At 43.6% G+C, this 15,284-nt stretch overlaps 6 protein-coding genes across 6 annotated transcripts; 2 read left to right on the top strand and 4 right to left on the bottom strand.

The window, feature by feature from the left end:
• Positions 1 to 643: 643 nt before the first annotated feature.
• ATG19 (Atg19p) lies at positions 644 to 1,912 on the bottom strand (the record flags this gene model as incomplete). Its single annotated transcript, XM_018365456.1, has 1 exon — positions 644 to 1,912. One exon carries the CDS (start codon positions 1,910 to 1,912, stop codon positions 644 to 646), a length of 1,269 nt encoding a protein of 422 aa, XP_018221711.1.
• A 1,689-nt stretch (positions 1,913 to 3,601) lies between these two features.
• On the bottom strand, positions 3,602 to 4,813 carry ATG34 (Atg34p; the record flags this gene model as incomplete). The annotated part of the gene is made up of 1 exon (XM_018365455.1): positions 3,602 to 4,813. One exon carries the CDS (start codon positions 4,811 to 4,813, stop codon positions 3,602 to 3,604), a length of 1,212 nt encoding a protein of 403 aa, XP_018221710.1.
• Positions 4,814 to 5,152: 339 nt separating this feature from the next.
• On the bottom strand, positions 5,153 to 8,173 carry PHM7 (Phm7p; the record flags this gene model as incomplete). The annotated part of the gene is made up of 1 exon (XM_018365454.1): positions 5,153 to 8,173. The coding sequence occupies one exon, from the start codon at positions 8,171 to 8,173 to the stop codon at positions 5,153 to 5,155; it is 3,021 nt and encodes a 1,006-aa protein (XP_018221709.1).
• A 1,392-nt stretch (positions 8,174 to 9,565) lies between these two features.
• Positions 9,566 to 10,612, top strand: ADH1 (alcohol dehydrogenase ADH1; the record flags this gene model as incomplete). The annotated part of the gene is made up of 1 exon (XM_018365453.1): positions 9,566 to 10,612. The coding sequence occupies one exon, from the start codon at positions 9,566 to 9,568 to the stop codon at positions 10,610 to 10,612; it is 1,047 nt and encodes a 348-aa protein (XP_018221708.1).
• Positions 10,613 to 10,718: 106 nt separating this feature from the next.
• Positions 10,719 to 11,009, bottom strand: MHF1 (Mhf1p; the record flags this gene model as incomplete). Its single annotated transcript, XM_018365452.1, has 1 exon — positions 10,719 to 11,009. One exon carries the CDS (start codon positions 11,007 to 11,009, stop codon positions 10,719 to 10,721), a length of 291 nt encoding a protein of 96 aa, XP_018221707.1.
• Positions 11,010 to 11,527: 518 nt separating this feature from the next.
• On the top strand, positions 11,528 to 14,875 carry DUF1 (Duf1p; the record flags this gene model as incomplete). The annotated part of the gene is made up of 1 exon (XM_018365451.1): positions 11,528 to 14,875. The coding sequence occupies one exon, from the start codon at positions 11,528 to 11,530 to the stop codon at positions 14,873 to 14,875; it is 3,348 nt and encodes a 1,115-aa protein (XP_018221706.1).
• Between the last annotated feature and the right edge of the window lie 409 nt (positions 14,876 to 15,284).

Raw genomic sequence — 15,284 nt, 5'->3', positions numbered from 1 at the left:
TCTGCGGACGTTTCTGCGCCGCGGATCCTTGCACCAGCCGGGTGACCGTAATTTGGGTGGGGGGTCATTTTGGGTTGGTACTACACTAGCAGCAGAGGACGGTATATTATGCGCCTTGGAGCCAGATGATGATGGTGGTGTGCATGTGTGTACGTGTGTGTGTGCAAGATGAGTGGGTATGAGTGGGTTACGGCAGTGGCAGGGCCCCATCCCTACCTCCTCCCCCAGGGTGTACCGACGCTGGGACTGCCTCTCAAGAAGGTGTGTGGCCATGCCACGCTGCCACGCCAGGACGGATCTAGTGCTTTCACAAGTCTGCAATTAATGAGCAGAAGTGCTAGTTCCTGCCCGCGTGAGGCTCATAAAGAGACTTTGGGTTTTCTGTTTATCATTTTGTTACGGTTGTCTGTACGGACGGAAGAATTCCGTCCCTGCTTGTCCCTGATCGCCCCTACGTTTTTTCTCGTTAGCCGTGGATCGTCCAGAAAGAGATAGTTACGCATCACGGTATGATTTAAAGTAAAAAATGGTCTGAGAAAGAAAATCCGTTTTGAGTTATATGTGATATAGGGTGTTATGTGTGTATGTGCGTTTTTTACGTATAAGTGCGTTTTTCAGCGCAAGATAGTGTGTGGTGCTCGTTCTACAGTTCTTCCCAGGTGAGGACTTTACCGAAGGTGGAAATTGTACGATTCTCATCTTCTTCGTCGTCACAAGACAGAGATATGGATGTGCTTATGATGCTGGAGTCATCCAGTTCCGGTAGTCTGCCGATTCGGAAGTCGTAGAAGGGCTCTTGGGAGGCCTGTAAACTCTCCGCCGACAATCGGGTGGGCGGTTTTAGATCTACTCTTGGTGACGGGCCTCGCTTGCCTACAAAGATAACTTCTCCGTACTCATTTTCTATTTCGATGGTGGAAGCGGTCATTAGTTCAGGTGTGTACGGGAAGTAGCGGAATTCCTTGCGTTCCTTTATGCCTATTTCATGTGGGCCCATATCGATGGTGCGTGTGACGGGAGTATGGTCACCCCCGGTGAAGTTGAATTTGCAATTGCCCGCCAGTATGGAAGTCGTGTTATTGTACAGTTGGAAGTATAAAGAACTGTCCCGATGGTTCATTGTCACTTGTAGTGAGCGATCACTTCGGGGCTCAGGATCCTGGCAGATCACAGTCTCTTGTTGCAGAAGGTTGTTAATGTTTTCCATCTTGCCGCCGAAAGTGTCTAGTAATTTCTTATAGCTATGATAACGTTGGAAAACATCTTCTAGTTGCTTGACTGTTTTCAATTGCGTGAAGAAATGTACCAGTTCGGGTTTATCTTCTGGTATGTCTATCGTGCCGCTTATTTTGTAGTCAGGTTCCCCGCTTGCAAGGATGGTGGTGGTTGTTGCCTTTTGCTCAAGTTCCATTTTATTCAGAGATTCTTCCAGTCTAGATAGTTGTTCTGTGAAGCTGTTTAAACATTCTCGTGGTACTATCACACCTGCAGTAGACTCTGTGGTTGTAGCCTCGGACGACTTGGCCTCGGACGATGTGGCCGTTTCGTGATTATATACTATACTCGAGTTTTCTTTCTCTCCAGAAACCCGCTTGTTTAAGAAGTTGTCAAAGTACGTAGTAATAGTCAACCCATACTTTTTTAGTGCTTCTTCCCCTATATAAATAGTGCAATGTATCTGAGACTGCAAATGCTTGAACAAGTGACCGTAGTCTTGACCGTTCAGTAATATTCRAACATTGGACTTATTGCTCGGTTGCCAAAACAAGTGCTTGCTTCTGGTGGCATCATTCAACATTGAACACTGCCCCATGCACTCAAAGATGGCATCCGCATCCAAACTGGGCATGATTAGGTTGAGCCTATTGTGTTCATCGCAAACGGTTAACAGGTGGCCCTTTGGTGTGGTCATCTTTTGGCCTTCAAGTTACTCACTTCCTAGAAACGTTCCTTCAAGTAGTGTTTAGAGCAAATTTCCGACGCAATTGCCCTTGAATTTAGTTTTTCTTGGTCTAGCTCACTTCATCAGTTTCCCGATAACAAATCTACATAGCCTTGAACTTACTTTTTTCAGTTTACGTAAACGTTCTATATAATAGCACACGCCCCTTTTTTCCGGGTCATGCAACGCAACATAGAGGGAAGCGCTTGATTAGTTCCTTCCCGCACATATTACAATAGGCGTTACTTTGGAACCGTCTGAACGCATTTGTGTCGAGAAAGAATCTAGACCTTTTTACGGTTATAATGTTCATCCCAATAGAGACGGTATGATCCCAGGATGGAAATAACCCAGGCATTTGCGGCGGTTTACGGGCCACCGAAGAAAGCGTGTGTGTAAATATTAGTGTAGGCCCAGTTAAGCCACTGCAGAAAGCTTTTTCTTACTGGACCGCTTAGGCTCGTGTGCTTTCAATTGAATAGTGGGCACACGCTCGTTTGTTGCTTTCTTAGTGTGATGTGTGGGCGACGCGTAAACCCGTACCCATTAACTTTTTTACTTAGCAAGCCAGAAAAAAGTCTGCAACATGTTATAAAACGGTAAGGGGCCAGGTAACAAACGGGAAACAAGTGGGAAAAATAATGTGCCAAAGGAAAAAAAGGTTTTCTTTTCCTCGTTTGAGTTGCTGTTGGCAATGATTAACCTACAGTTACCATTCAAATGGGACACGAAACAGGTATGAAACGTTTACGAAAAGGAATTGTATTTGTTAGCGTGGTCACTTCCTACGCTATTCAATATCTTCGTCTGTGCCTAAAGAATAACACTATTTTTTTAAAATCAGTGACTGCTATTGTGTGAGTGAGGTTGAAGAGAGTGATAAGGATGAAGCTCTCTTTTCGAAAACCCGCCAAGTTGTTGCCAGAGTAAGATTGGGTTGCAGGACTTGCTGGAATCCTTCCCTCTCTTCGAAACGCTCGAAGATAGGCTGCTCTTGTCCTTAGGTGACTGGGAGGGCACAGCAGAGATGGCTCAAATACAAATATTGGTTAATTTTTGTTCATCTTCATTTTGCTTCTGTTAACTTTCTTTAGAAAAGGTAGGCAAATATTTGTCTTGGAATACCAAAGATGAGTTTGTTTAAAACTTTATTCAGCTTACAGAGAGGTGTTGTTCCTTCTTAATCAATTGGTGTTTACCGATAGTAACTGCGTTGGTTGAAAATATTTATGTTTGATCACTAATAAGAACATGCTATACCTTCACAAGGCTTTTGCATCCCATCGGGCTCTTGGCAGAGAACCTTCCCATCTTGAACAGAGTGTTACGTTACAGTACATCTTACCATATGTATGGGTGTTGGGTGGCTGACTCTAAAAGTGCAAGCATCTGAACTTGAACTAAACTCTTGAACGTTTATTGGCTATTTAATTATTTTCTTAATGGGCAACTTCAAAAGCTTTTTTAATGTCTTTTGTTCCCAAATTTCACACTGTTTATGTTTTTACTACTTTTCACAAGCTCTTTGACATTTTTCTAGTTGTCCAAAAAGACAACGCTTTCCTGAAAAAGTCGCTTTGATTGAATACTTGTAAGTGAAACAAAAACATAAATAAACACTAAATATAGCCAAAAATTTAAATGGATGTAAGTAATTACCTATATTTCTTCCCAAGTAAATGCCCTTTCTAATGAAACCCCTGAATTATCCTCTTCGTCTGAAAAGGAAGTGCTCATAATACTTGATTCATCAAATGAAGAAAACGCGTCTACGCGGAAGACATTATTGGGGTCTTGTAAAGTATGGAAACTGCCCACTGTGTGTATTGATGGCGATAGTTCTAAGATTGCCTCACCTGAGTCAGTGCATTTACCAGAGAAAATAATTTCTCCCGCTATATTTATGATGTTGACAGAGAAACCGATAAGCGGAGTGGGGAGAGCAGGGAAATGCCACAATTCCTTTCGTCCATCCATACCTATTTCATGTGGTCCCATTTGGACGCTGAAAACCTCAGAGGCTGAGTTGGAAAACTCGAATGTGCAATTCCCTGGCACTGTTGAAGTTGTGTTGTTATATATTGTGAAATGGAGTGAATTGTCTTCATGGCCCACTTCAACGTGCAACGTGCGATCGTTTGGATTTCCTGGCCCTTTATTGTCTACTTCCGCCGCCTCAGATAGAGTTACCTGTTTCGCATCTTCAGCCTCGGGCAATGGGGTACTGTCTTTTAGAAATTCATCCACTCGCTCCTTTCGGCCATCAAATTTCCTTAGAAGCTTCTCATATGCCTTATAAGCTTCGTGAACATCTCGTAATTGCGCATTAGTTTTTAGATGAGAGAAAAACTCCATGAGTTCAAAATCATCGTCAGGTAACACAACGCACTTCCTTCCGTGTACTTCGCTTGGCCCAGCTTCCTGATTTTGTGTCTTGTTTAAAGATTCTTCGAGTATGGAAAGTTGCTGAGTTATAGCATTTAAGCATTTGCGTGACATGGTGACACTGTCACTCTCCACAGCCTTTATCTCACTGGGAGCAACATCTGAAAAATCATCGTAAGGCGCGCATACGGTCAACCCATACTTCTTTAGTGCTTCTTCGCCAACGATAATGTTGCATTTTACTTGGCGATGTAGGATGGTCCCTAACTGACCGTAGTCATTGTTATTTATTAGCAATCGAGCGTTCTTTTTTTCGGCTGGTTGCCAAAATACATGCTGCTCATCATATAAATTAAACTGGTCGATAAATTTATCAATACAGCTCTTGATTGTTTTGGCCTTTGTATTTGCTGCCGAGTAAGTTGATTTGTTGTATTGGTCGATAACAGCGAACTCGAACGTTTTCGTTTCTACTAAAATTCTCATCTAGCGGATGTGATTGTTTTGAGATACGTGAGTAAAATTATAAGGTATCGATAATGTGTTTTAGAACCGGCTTTTGGTTTTCTCATTTGTCCAAAATCACTCGGTAGTATATTCAAGTAACAATTCTTATTGGGCTTTCCCCTCTTTTTTATTTTTATTTGATTCGTTTTTATTTTTTAAGGGCGCATACCGGTTCGACGAATACACTCATCAAGTTATAACATAGCTAGACATATAATAGTATTAGCATAGAGGAGATATTAAATTTTAAATTAAACTAGATTAAAAATGTAAACGAATATTAAGGAATTATGTATGCAGAAGACCAGTATGGTGCCATTACTTCTTGGCTTCAGGCTCATAGTCAGGAGGATTGTAAGTGAACATGGCCTTACCTTTTTCATCATATCTTGTAAAGTCGTCTCTCACATCCAAGCCTTCGGATCCGGCTTCTTGAATCTGTTGCTTGGAAACACCTAATGGGTCCTTGCAACACCACACAATAGGATCCTTTTCTCTAACACAAGGATCGGTGTATGCGGTGTTCAAATACTCTTCATCGTATTCGATACTAGTGTTGAAAACATGTGGGAGCCTCGTTCTGACCTCGTCAAACGGATACGACTTCCTTGGATTGAAAAATAGTGCAATTCTCTGCGACCATGTGTTAGTTTCCAAGACATCTGGTGGGAATGCCTGAGGCTCCTTCATCACGGCACCTGCGTTGCCGTAAATAACACCCGCATCTGCATTGACTGGCACAGCCCCTTCGGGTCCATGACGGCTTTGATCGTCGTCGTCATATGGACGGTTGTTTCTTAGAGCCTCCACATCACTGTATTGGAACTTACGGAATTTTTCGTCTTCTGGAACAAAAGTCGACTCATTTCCGATCCCGTTATTATCCTTGTCTTTGGTGGAAGAAGAAATAGTGTTTGACTTTTTGATGATGGGATCGTTCTTTTTCTTGTTGACGGAGTCGGCTTCCCCGTTGAATCTGGAAGATGAGTTGTGTTCACTTCTTTCTTCAGAACCAGATTCGAACGGATTACTTGGAGCACTGTTCTCTGAATTGTTGTCATCCTCAGGTAGTAGATTGGCCTTTTTCAAGTCATCCTTGGTAGCGGGTGACAAAATACCATGAGTGTCATCGTTCTCGTAATCGTTCCTCATTTCATCAGCGATATTTTTCACTTCTTGAGCACCCAAATCCGAGGAGGGGTAGGCGTAGCCGGATTCACCTCTCGCGTATCTAATGGCGCTCAGGGGGACCACGTCAATCAATGGCAAAAATTTCCTTTTCATGTGGATGTGAGCCAGGGCGGTAACGACGATGCAGACCACTTCCAAGACCAGAGGACCCCAGGTCTTGGCCATGATGAACAAACCAAGCAAACATATTTCACTTAGGTAGAGACCGACAAAGATCTGGAAAAGGGCTCTTGGGTAATTGCGACCCTTAAGATCGAACGAGAACCCTAGAACGTAGTTCAAGTTGTACAAGTACGCCACATACAGAAGAATCATCGTAAAGGTACTGAAAAACAGCAGAATAGGAGCGATGATCGAGTAACAAATGTAGATGCACACAAGGACCTCGATGGTGGGGTATATGACACCCAATTTGGGGGTGCCCAGAATGTTGTAACGGTTCCATTTCTGTCTAGGGGTAGAGTCAAGGAATCTGCCCAATATTTTGCTCAACACCAAATTGACCACTTGGAAAAGTATACCAGAGGGCACTGTCAAACCTTGCAGTAGGAAATACGTGATGTAGAAATTGGACGACTTGGGCAGGTTACTTGCCAGTAGCGTCATCGCAGAGCTTGGATTCTTGATGATCGCATCAACGGTGGAGGACGCGGAGGAGGTGGCGGTGGTGATCAAAAAGACTTGAATGACTTGGAATGCGTAGTACCAGGCCTGACAATACAGATCTGAGTCCTGCGCAGTGACACAACCGCTCAGTTTCCCGAGCTTGATGATGATGGGCGGAACCAGCGACATCAGGATGGCCAGCGCAATAGAGGGCGCCAAACCGGTGATAATACCCATCAGAACATCGGGCATGTTGTTGATGAAACGTAAGAAATGAACTTTCTCGGTAAGATAGTTAACGTTGGAAATACACCCGACGACGGCGACGGGGATGGCCCAGAAGATAATCAACAAGACCAGAATGGCGTTAGCCAAAGTCCTCTTGGAGTGCCTCTCTTTGGAAGTGAGACTCATGGCCTCCCAATTGATGTCTTCGGGGGAGTAACCGATGAGGCGCTTACCAAAATGCTTCGTGCCCAAAATGGCGTCCGCGGATTGGAAACACCTCTGCGCTTCCAATTGGGAGTCGAACTGGATGAAGCACGCGGGGAGCCTGTCGTTACTGGCCCAGTCGGCCTGCTTTTCGTGGATTTCTTCGTTCAGTTCACCGACCCTCTTACTAGAGTAGGAAAGCGTGCTGACTTTTTTGCCGCCCAGACAGAGCGGCAACTTGCCCAAACGGTGCTTGGGCCGTTTCTTGTGTGGAACGTAGGTCTCCAAGTCGTCCTTGGGCTTGGTGCCGTTATTGTACAGCTTGTCCAGCTGCTCCTGCGTCTTGTTGGTGGTCATTTTCATGCACTTGTTCAGGACCTTGTTCAACGCGGCCTCGTACTTGGCCGCGTTCTTGGCTCTCTCCTGGCACAGTTTCTCCAGGTCCGAAAGTTCGTACGCAAACACCACGTTGGACGCCTTGGGGAAACGCATCTGCATCTCACCTTCCTGCGCAATGTCCTTATCCAGCTCGGTGATGATGACCGTCCGAGAGGAAAGCAACCCGTCGTAGAGCGGCGTGGTCTGCATCGCATGTCTGAATACAACGTAGTAGTACAGCTCCTTGTAGATAACGTAGATGACCAGCCCGAAAAAGAGCCACGACAGGAAAACGTGCGCGTAGAACCGGTTCTTGTTCGTGACGTTCGAAAACGAAAGCAGATCGAAACCCTCCATGTTGTTACCGTTGGTCGCGTTCACGGGCAGCAGAATGGGCAGAATACACACGCACGCCACAAACGAAACCGACCCGACGATCCCGATGTACCGCAGCAGAAAGTACCCGTCCACGCTGGTATGCTGGATCAAGAACGAATGTGGCTTGGAGAGCAAGTAATGAACCCACTCCATGTACCCGGCGGGCACAGGCTCTGTCCGTTCTTCCTCCGGGATGGTCTGCACGTCTTTAAGGGACCGCGGCTCGTAGACCCTTCTGTTTTTGGGCCGCAATAATATAAAAAGCCACACGAATATAATAGCGACGATGCCGTTGAAAATCAGCGCCGTAACAAACGCCGAAGTCGACGATGCTTTTGGAGTACTATCAGCCATGATGGTAAGTGTGAGCTGTCGGTTTTGAATAATACGCTTGTTTGCTGAGCAAGAGAGGAACGAAAGGCTACTCACTCAAGACAAGGGGGCGGCCGAATACGCGCTATATATACCATCGACTGGCGACTGCAAAGACAAAAAAGATCGACGTACCTATGTATTCCTTAGAAAAAGAGGTGAAAAGAGACAAGAAGAGAAGAGGGTTGTACAACTGAGGGGCAACCAAGAACGAGAGGAGACATAAACGGACGGAAAGAAGCCCGAAAAACAGAAGGCAACCACATAACACGTCAGAGCCAAAAAAAAAAAAAAAAAAACAAACTCGAAGAAGGGAAGCGTAGACAATGCGCCACAATCACGCTGACTCCGCGCCGGAGCCGCGTTTGTGCCACCCCGGCGTTAACGCTGGGGCGTGGGGCTGAGCCCGGCAGAATGCTTCCAAAAATTCTTGCAGTTCTTCCATTTCTTCGCCCGTCCGTTTTCTTTCTTTCTCTCGGTCGTTGTCCCCTGCGCCAAGGGGCGGGTAGGGGTGGGCGTTTACGCAATAGCAATATCATTATTTAAGTTAGGTTCGCCGGAGAAAAGGGGATTCTAAATTGCCAAGCAGCGTGACCTTGAAGGTGTTGGGGTATGCGTAACCGTGAGAGTAGACAGAGAGAGAGTGTGTGTGTGTTGGGCAGTCGCCAACGTATAAGTACCATGGTCGTATCGACCGGAGGTAGCTAGTTCATTGCTAATTATTCATGTTTTTTTTCTTGTATCAGGGATAGTACTGTTCAACACATACAATACGGACATTCTTCGTCCGTTTGAGGACCAGAAGCGTTACCCCGCTGCGCGCGGTGGGAAATCCCGGGTTTTGTGGGTGCCCGAACGGGCTTCCTGTTTGCTTTTTGTGGATGCCGCAACCCACGCACCGGGATGCCTCTCGCGAGAGGCGTTACCCGTGAGGCGTTTTGGACGAGCTACGCTGGCACTCTACAATAATAGGCGCATGCTGGTTGTTGTCTCGCCATTGTGATGGTAACACCTTGGAAAGTGGAAAGAAAAAAAAAATTCAGACACACGCAGCACCAACAGATGTCGTTCTTCGAGAGCGGATGAGGGGGTAGATGCTTCGCTCGAAACACACGAAACTTCGTCTTCACTCACTTTCATTTACTCACCTCACTACTCACACAAAGGCCAGGAAGAGAGAACAGCTTAGCTTGGATCAGCCAAAAAAAAAAAAACACTAAAAAAAAAATTAAACTGCCACCTTCTTACAATCAAGTATAAATACACCGGCCATTGTTATGGTTTTCATTTCTTGTTAGTATTTCCTCTCTTAATTCTTATTCATTTCCTGTCTCTTATATTGTACCAAGCATACAATCAACTATCTCATATACAATGTCTATCCCAAAAACTCAAAAAGGTGTTATCTTCTACGAATCCCACGGTAAGTTGGAATACAAAGATATTCCAGTCCCAACCCCAAAGGCCAACGAATTGTTGATCAACGTCAAGTACTCCGGTGTCTGTCACACTGACTTGCACGCTTGGCACGGTGACTGGCCTTTGCCAGTCAAGCTACCATTAGTTGGTGGTCACGAAGGTGCCGGTGTCGTTGTCGCCATGGGTGAAAACGTCAAGGGCTGGAACATCGGTGACTACGCCGGTATTAAGTGGTTGAACGGTTCTTGTATGGCCTGTGAATACTGTGAATTGGGTAACGAATCCAACTGTCCTCACGCTGACTTGTCTGGTTACACCCACGACGGTTCTTTCCAACAATACGCTACCGCTGACTCCGTCCAAGCCGCTCACATTCCAAAGGGTACTGACTTGGCTGAATGTGCTCCAGTCTTGTGTGCTGGTATCACTGTCTACAAGGCTTTGAAGTCCGCTAACTTGTCTGCCGGCCAATGGGTTGCCATTTCCGGTGCTGCTGGTGGTCTAGGTTCTTTGGCTGTCCAATACGCCAAGGCCATGGGTTACAGAGTCGTCGGTATTGACGGTGGTGAAGGTAAGGAAGAATTATTCAGATCCATTGGTGGTGAAGTTTTCATCGATTTCACTACTGAAAAGGACATTGTCGGTGCCGTCATCAAGGCCACTGACGGTGGTGCTCACGGTATCATCAACGTTTCCGTTTCCGAAGCCGCCATCGAAGCTTCTACCAGATACTGTAGAGCTAACGGTACCACCGTTTTGGTCGGTATGCCAGCCGGTGCTAAGTGTTGTTCTGATGTCTTCAACCAAGTCGTCAAGTCCATCTCCATTGTCGGTTCTTACGTCGGTAACAGAGCTGACACCAGAGAAGCTTTGGACTTCTTCGCCAGAGGTTTGGTCAAGTCTCCAATCAAGGTTGTCGGTTTGTCTACCTTGCCAGAAATTTACGAAAAGATGGAAAAGGGTCAAATCGTCGGTAGATACGTTGTTGACACTTCTAAATAAGCAAATTTCTTATGATTTATGATTTTTTATTATTAAATAAGTTATAAAATTAGTTTATACAAATTTTAAAGTGACTCTTAGGTTTTTACAAAAAAAGAAACATCTGTCAAGTAGTTCTGGTTTTCTCGTCTTGTTGAACTTGCTCTTGCAATTCCGGCTGCTTCCTCAGGTACAGCATCAGATCGCTCCTGTCGACCACATCTCGGCCAGCGTGCTCCGCGAATGCCTGTAAGTCGCTCCCCATCTCCCCTAGCTGTAAATACGCTAGTTCTAACAAAGAGTTGATGAATCTCGGTGTGTATTTGGCATCCTGGGAGCACAGAGCCTGTTGTAGTCGTGTCTCTACGTGGACCCACAGTCTGGCTTTCAACTGAGCCCTGTCGCTATCCTCATTCATTGCGCCCMCMGAYCTMCACTTGAATGCTCAGAAAACTGCCTCGTCTTTTTTTAAATATACTATCTAGCTGATCTAATCGGTCGTCTTACTATTTTGATTTTTACGGCTGCTATCTCATCTTTTTTTTTTTTTTTTTTATTTTTTCCAGCTCCCTCCGCCCCTTTACTACCCCTCCGCCTAAATTTCATCTCAAACCCATATACTATTGAAAAAAACCCCATTGCTATTGTTCAATAGTGGATTCTTTTTTTTATCAGTAATGGCCCTTCATTCACCATTTTCTATCGTGGTATTCAGCTGCTTCTCAGAGAACGCTTGAGCAATTTTTTGCAACACATTCAAAGCCCGCTTTCCCGTTTCATTTTGACGTCGTATAAGTGCCAGTTGGATTGCAATTGCATAGACCGATCATACATCTCAAGGCCATCTTTAACGAGGAAACCACCCATTCGAACAAATATATACACTCACATTCCCAGAACGAAAACAAGAAAGACCGCATAACTAGGAACGAAATCATGAACCAGTTGACGGTGAGTTATGGCCTAATTTCCCCGGAATACTGCACTTCACAAGATGCGCACATCCTACCTATAACAAAGATTTTATACCCAGACATACCTGGCAGGAACTATTTCCTGACTTCAGGAAGAGATGGTTCGATAATTCTGCACAAGAACGCACACCTCTTTAACAATGTCCAACCTACATCTAAGGCTAATCCCGCATCAGACGACGCGATAAGAATGCAAGTCCACAGCGATTGGGCAAGTGATTTAATACACGTCAATATGAAATGTGCAGATTCCTCCACTTTAGACACATTCATATCGGTAAGTCATGATTTTTCCATAGTATTAATTAGTCTGAATACTGAACTAACCACATGGGATAAGAAAATCATTGGTGATCATGACGATTATATCAAATGTATAGTGCCCATACATCATGATACGTCGCATGACTTTGGAATCGATGAACGCGAGGACAAGTACAACAAATATGACGATTATGAGGAAAGAAACAACGGGATCGCTACTGATGAACAAAACTACTTCATTTTTGCTACAGGCGGTCTAGATAGGAAAATAAAAGTTTGGTGCATAAACAGGGGCCCAGAGAAAATAGCTACTTTACTTCACACTTTCGATAATGCTCAATCAAACGACACAGGATCGATATATTGCATGAGCCCCATAATATCGAAATACCATTCTGGTAACGACCAAACAGCGCGTCCCTTTGATTTAGTGGCCGGAGATTGTAACGGTGACCTGATATTCTATTCATGCAAAGACCGCAAAGAAATAATGAGAATTGGAAACGCTCATATGACAAATATTAAAGTCGTAAGAACTGTCAACAATTCCACACGTTTAGTAAGTACCAGTTCAGACGGTGTAATAAACGTATGGGACTTGAACTGCATATGGGATGAAGCTAACGGTGTTTTCCAAGCACCCAATAAGATCGGGTCATGGTCGTGGGATTCCTCCATATGGTGCGTTCAAGGAACGAGTCTCGATCGGCTTTATTTTGGCGACTCCCATGGTAACGTGATGAGGGCAAACTTATCCAGTTATGAAAATGCCAAACTTTCACGAGTTTTCAAATCCGGTCAACATCAACGTCACTACGAACATGAACAACAAGATACACCAAACAATCTGGATCCAAAGGTAAAAAAGCATGGTGGTATCTTGGATATTGCCCTTTTACCTGATGACAAACTGTTATTTTCATTTTGCACAGACTCAAATTTGAATCAACTCGATTTAGCCAACAATAATTTCAGCGTAAACGAAGGGGGGTTCGCGCTAACAAGAAGTTCATTATTAACAAACAGAAGACATGTAATAACAGAAAACACTAAGGGGGAGACGCAGAGATGGGATATTGTCTCATGCGAACTCTTGAACACTTTTAGCTCATCAGAAGGTTCCTTTGATGATATCGTAATGAAATACACATCAAAGGAGATTTTATCTCACTGGTGTACCGTTTCCGTTAAGGTGGGTATGCTATTTGTGAAAATAAATCCAAAATTTTTGAAAACAGAAATTTATGGGTCTGCACTGAAAGATTATGAGATTGTGAACGATATTGAAGTCAGCCCGGATGAGAGGTATAATTTGGGTAAAATCGTTATCAATTCACTTTTCAATGAATTCATATCCTACGAAGTTCAAAAGGATAAACTTCTGAGGAAGAACATCTTTAGTTCGAAAAAGAAAGATTTAAACAGCCCACTTACACTGGATACAGGGTACAACTCAGAACCGAAAAAGAATAATAAAGACAAAAAGAGAAAATCGACTTTTAAACTAGGCTCAATTGGAAGCGTCAGCGCCTCTGTAACTCCTCCAAATTCGGCCCCTGCAACGCCACTAACAGGGGAAACTATAGCTTTAGAAGAGCAACCGCTTTTGCATTTCCCAACTGATAAGGCAATGGATGATTCTTTAGAGCTAGTCCAACCTTTGCCTGTGTCTAAAAAGCCATATTTTAGAACTCAAAGTTCTGGCTCTCTATTGAGTAGAAAATTTAAATCATTTAGATCTACCTCTAGTCGTGCCACAAGCGGGCTAAACACTCCAGAGGAACCTAGGGGAAATCTGATAGACACTACACACGTCATAAATGATGACTCCCCCGTGGCGCATACGCATAATACCGCTCAACCGTCCAAGGATGCAACACCGGAATCTATATTATGGAATCATCCTTTTAAGCTTGATCAAAAATTATCTAATATTTCATCACAAGAATTACCCTATAATAACGTTCATAATAAATTGAAATCGGCTGAAAATTCAAGAGCAAATTCCACACTAACATTAGAAGGGAACGAAAAGAAAAATCCCGAATTTATGCCGGATCTGCTTGACCAAATTCAAGAATCTTACAAACAACAGTTTATGAATACTTCTTCCATTAAATATTTGACCAAAAGACTTCCCGTCACCAAGATAATTAAGGCTAGTTCATGTCCTATAATAAAAGTTAGATCAATTACTTTAATTTTGGTCCACCTATGGAAAGAAGGGTCTTGTGGCGGCAGAGTATTATTTTCAACCTTTTTACCACCATCTCGAATTGATAATGAAATTGTTAACGGTGGCAAGGAAAATTCTAAGATACCAGATGATGAAGAAGATTTTCAAACTGTAGACGACGATAAGTTAGGACAGTATGAACAAATTGATGGTGAGTTGGGGAACCGGTTAAACAGAAGGCAAATTTTTGAACAACTGGAGGAAAATTTACCTTACTGGTTCGCCAAGGCTTTATTTAGGGATATTAAGACGGTAGAAGAGCAACCAAAGCTGAACTTCTTAATCATGCCATGGTCTGCCGTTGGTGCAAGCGAAACAAATGATAGTGGCCAAAACAAAAAGAAAGATACCAATAGTCCAGATTCAACAGAATCTTCCACCAATGACAGCAGCGATAGTAGTGTAGGGAATGGTAACGGTACTGTTTCTCCTTCAACACAGCAACAATTCCATAATATGCTAAAGTTTGGACGTTCAAAGACAAATGAGCAAGAACTAAATCCCACGGATTTACCTAAGATATCTGAGGCCAATGTTAAACTGGTTGCGCCTGGGATGATCAGAGTGAAGAAGATCAAACTATACGTTGCTGATAGGTTCGAGACGAAGACCCCTGAAATGAAAGCCAAAATTGAACCCTATATATGGTTAGATCTATTATGCAAGGGCCAAGTGTTGGATAATGACATGACGCTAAGCACCGTTAGAACACTTTACTGGAAATCACAGGGAGACATAGTTCTTGAATACAGAAGAAAAGTACATAGTTCGCCATTGGTACACGAAGTCAATGGAAACGAAGGAAAATGATAATGATGGTTTTGCTTATGATTCAGGGTCTGGAGTTGCAGTTTCTATATAACTAATATATTACGAATAACAATAACAATAATGATAATAATAATCAGGATGGCAAGGAAGAGATTTACACTCGGCGTATCCGGAAAAACGAAAAGCTCTTACAGTAGCAGTATTGTGGAAAGCTATATATTCATTGTACCAACTACATAGTCATTTAATAAAAAAAGTTTGGCAATTCGCAATCTCAGTACTACTTGGTTATCGTTTAGCAATGAATCGAGCCCTTCTTCAATCCATATTGTCAATATGACAGCCGAAGCGGATAAACTAAGCATTGATTTATCTTGACTAAAATCGTTTCTGTTTCTTGTTCTTTCGTTCTTTTGATCATTTTCGTGTCTTTAAGGGCGAGGAATAA

Source organism: Saccharomyces eubayanus, chromosome XV, assembly GCF_001298625.1.
Source record: "Saccharomyces eubayanus strain FM1318 chromosome XV, whole genome shotgun sequence".
NCBI lineage: Eukaryota > Fungi > Ascomycota > Saccharomycetes > Saccharomycetales > Saccharomycetaceae > Saccharomyces > Saccharomyces eubayanus.
The sequence above is the reverse complement of the archived record's forward strand: the minus strand, read 5'-3'. Positions and strand labels throughout refer to the sequence as shown.